This window comes from Camelina sativa, chromosome 5, assembly GCF_000633955.1.
Source record: "Camelina sativa cultivar DH55 chromosome 5, Cs, whole genome shotgun sequence".
Classification (NCBI taxonomy): Eukaryota; Viridiplantae; Streptophyta; class Magnoliopsida; order Brassicales; family Brassicaceae; genus Camelina; species Camelina sativa.
Window position 1 is genome coordinate 27,019,973 of NC_025689.1, and position 3,669 is coordinate 27,023,641.

A 3,669-nucleotide genomic window follows, 5' to 3' on the forward strand; every position below is an offset into this window, starting at 1 on the left:
TGACGGTGGAGGAAAGTTTTCTGTCGATTTAACTTATTAGGCGTTGATTCATTGCTTTTGAGATTAAATTGATATTCACTTGCTTTTGAAATTTTGTTTTGGAGGATTGAGGGTTACGGTTAAATTACTCTGATTGTATGATATCGTTTTTATGAATGAGTAGCTTTTTATGTTCTTGTTATCTTATGTTTGTGTTTGTGTAAGATTAGTAGAGTGTTTAGTGTTTATGTATGTTGTTCTGATCAGAACCGATCCCAACTGTTTAGTGTTTGTTTATGTTGTTCTGTTTGTGTTTGTTGAGAAGGAAAGAAGGAAAGATTAGCACAAATGGTTTTTCTTCCTATATTGTTCTGCCTCGAAACCATGATAAGAAATCTTATATGGTTCTGCGTTTTCGTTATCAAAAGTAGTGAAACAAACTAAGTGAGTTTAGTCTGACTGTTATCTATAAACTTAGTATGATATAACTTGTGCTCCTGAGAGAAGATTTGTCACCTCTTTCTCTTCATTTTCTTGGTAGAACATTCAGATGCTGAGACTTTCATTGTAGATTGGATTACTGTCTAGTTTATATTGTAGAACGGTTCTGGTTGGATCATCGTTACTTGAATGATGTTAATAACTGGCCAATAAAGTATTTAGGATTAACGAGTCTGATCTACACATCAAGTTTCAAACATATTGGATTTAGATTTATCAGCCCAATGTTTGAAAGTCAAGACTTGATTCAATCCTAAGCTAATTATCCAAAGTATGATGTTTTGTCTTTTATGGTGTTGTATAGAACCTGGCGAACCCGACAGCTTTACTTAGTGGATTGATGATGCTGCGGCATCTGAAACTCAACAAACAAGCAGAGCAGATCCACAGCGCCATCATCAACACAATAGCCGAGGGAAAGTATAGAACAGTTGATCTAGGAGGCTCCTCAATCACAACAGATTTCACAAAAGCAATCTGTGATCATCTCTAAACACCCGTAAAAGCATGATTCTTTCTCTACCATTTACCAGTCTGATTTTCATTTACCTGTCTAATTGTTGTTTCGTTTGTTGTTTACTTTAATGTAGGATGTGAAGTGCCAAGGCTGCTACAACATGTAAACTTGGGAAACAGTTTTTTTTTTCATTCTTTTCCTTTGACATTACATAGTTTAAAGAACATACAAAACTTGTAAAATATGTTTAAGAATGAGCAACCCTTTTTTGGTTCTCTAGTAAAAGAATGATTTTGCAAAAATACTCTTAGGGTTACTTCACTTAAATTAATATTAATTATATGTTTAAATAATTTGAGAGTAACTTAGAGAGTACCCCTACTAATGATGCTCTAATGAGCATACCAAATTTTCTATGCTTAGAGAAGTCACATGGACCTTGTCAAACCTGTGTCGTGGTGGTGGCCAGGTGAATCCCGAGGCGCTTCAAGCCCTTGGACGATTAATTCATTCTACCGATGAACAAGTCTTGACAGATGCTTGTTGGGCTCTCTTTTACATCTCTAAAGAGACCAATGACAAAATCCAGCCAGTCATCGACGCCGGTGTTGTCCCAAGACTTGTTGAACTTCTCCTCCATCCTTCTATATCAGTGCTAACTCCTGCGCTTCGCACGGTTGGAAATATAGTACGTGGAGATGATCTACAAACACAATTTGTGATCAATAGTGGTGCTCTGCCTTGTCTTGCCAACCTTCTAACTCAAAACTATAAGAAAAGCATTAAAAAGCAAACTTGTTGGACGATTTCAAACATCACAGCGGGAACCAAAGAACAGATCCAGGTTGTATTAGAGGCTAATTTGATTGCCCCCTTGGTCAAGCTGCTTCAATGTGCTGAATTTGACATTAAGAAAGAAGCTGCGTGGGCTATTTCAAATGCAGCTTCAGGTTCTCATGATCAGATCAAATACCTTGTAGAACAAGGATGTATAAAACCGTTATGCGATCTCCTAAGATGTCTAGATCCAGAAATCCTAATTCTCTGCCTTAAAACATTGGAAAACATTTTGAAAGTGGGAGAGGAAGAGAAGAAGTTGGGTAATACAGGGGACATGAACCATTACGCTGAGCTGATTGATGATGCAGGAGGGCTAGACAAGATGGAGGACCTTCAGAACCATCATGACAACAGTGAGATTTATGACAAGGCTCTAAGAATTATGGAGACATACTGGCTTGAAGAAGATGAGGGAACACAACAATCTCCTGAGGGATTCAACTTCAACTGAAGGAATGGAATAAGAAGCTCGTAGTTTGGGCATAGGATTGGAATAAAGTATCTTTCAAAGAAAAAAATATAGCTACTGTATATAGGATTGTTCCTGTAATGATAAGATGCCAGTTTGCTTTGATCTATTTTCTTTTACTCTGTTTTTGGTGACTTTAAACTTGTTTAAAATTTAGACAGTATATTTTAATAATTACCACATCGTAGTTTTTTGTTGTCAACTCGTTGCGATAAAACTTGTAATGGATTTCTTTCAATAAAGTTGAACAAATGAGTCTAACCACAGCGATAACACAAAAGTTAAACATTCCTAAATGCAAAAATGCAGTGGAAACCATAAACCTTACAAACAAGTGCATCTGAAAACGCAAATATGACTGCGTCTACTCGTTAACATCACGACTCAAGGCAGAAAAGCGAAAAACAAAGTCAAATATCTAGTGTTAAGAACAGATTGATATATTTTTAAACTAATAACAACAAAAGAAGTAGTGTATATATATATATATATAATAAATATATAGTTACAAATACATGACAGTCTACGCAAATTTTGAAAAGAATAGAACATTTTTTCTCTTCGGGAAGCCACAAAGAATAGAGATTAAACACTTACATTGTTATACATGAAGTAGTAGTAAACACTTTCTTCTCAAGCCACGACTGCTCTCTTTCCTTTGCTGCTTTTAGTGTTATCTTTCTTCTTTCTTGAAACGCCTGTGATTGGATGACCCAGAGGACCTGACCACGTCTGGACTTGCTTGCGTTGGTGGTTCGTCTTTGGAAAAATTGAAAGAAGATGATGTGAAGGATGGGACCATGTCTCGTGGCACAAATGTCGGGTCTATATGCTGTGAGGCACCTAATGGTAGGCCCATTGCTCCACCATCTTGGTGCGGTGGCGGAAACTTCTCGCTTTTGCTCTTTGCATTTGCGTGTGTAATTAATCTCCTTCTCTGCTGTTTAGAGTCAAAATATACAAAAGATAATAAACGGATCAGTCTTTGTGTGTGTGTGTGTGTATTTGTAGATATGCCAGAAGCAGAACATTAGTGAAGATTTTGCTTTCCTAAAAACATAAGCATTGGTGGTATAACAAAAACCATTACTCAGTTCACTTCCTAACATAGACAACAGCCTAAATGCACAAGTATATACACCAAAACCTATCTATAACAACAGTACTTGCCTAGAAGCAACCTGATTCGAGCTACAGGAATAAATGTAGAAAAGAAGATATGTTATTGAAAAGAAAACAGTTGGGAGGGACATACATCGACATTTGACTGAAGTTCTGCATTAGCTTCAGGAGCTGGAAGCGCTCGATTTGAACGATCTCTGTGCCGATTCTTCCTTGCACCATCCCCTTGGGCTTTACTAGCAGCTCTTTGTCTGCACAGGAGAAAACTGTTAGTCTATGCATGCTAGCAAATACAGTATAA

The 3,669-nt window shown here is 37.0% G+C and overlaps 1 protein-coding gene and 1 pseudogene across 1 annotated transcript in view; one reads left to right on the forward strand and one right to left on the reverse strand.

Annotated features, from left to right (window-relative positions):
- LOC104789615 (importin subunit alpha-1-like) overlaps positions 1–2,228 on the forward strand; it is a 3,202-nt gene extending 974 nt beyond the window's left edge. The window contains exon 2 of the mRNA XM_010515288.1: positions 1,338–2,228. Coding sequence (XP_010513590.1) covers positions 1,338–2,228 — 891 coding nt within the window. The remainder of the gene's footprint in view (positions 1–1,337) is intronic.
- The window catches only part of LOC104787660, a 4,456-nt pseudogene continuing 3,666 nt past the window's right edge, over positions 2,880–3,669 (reverse strand).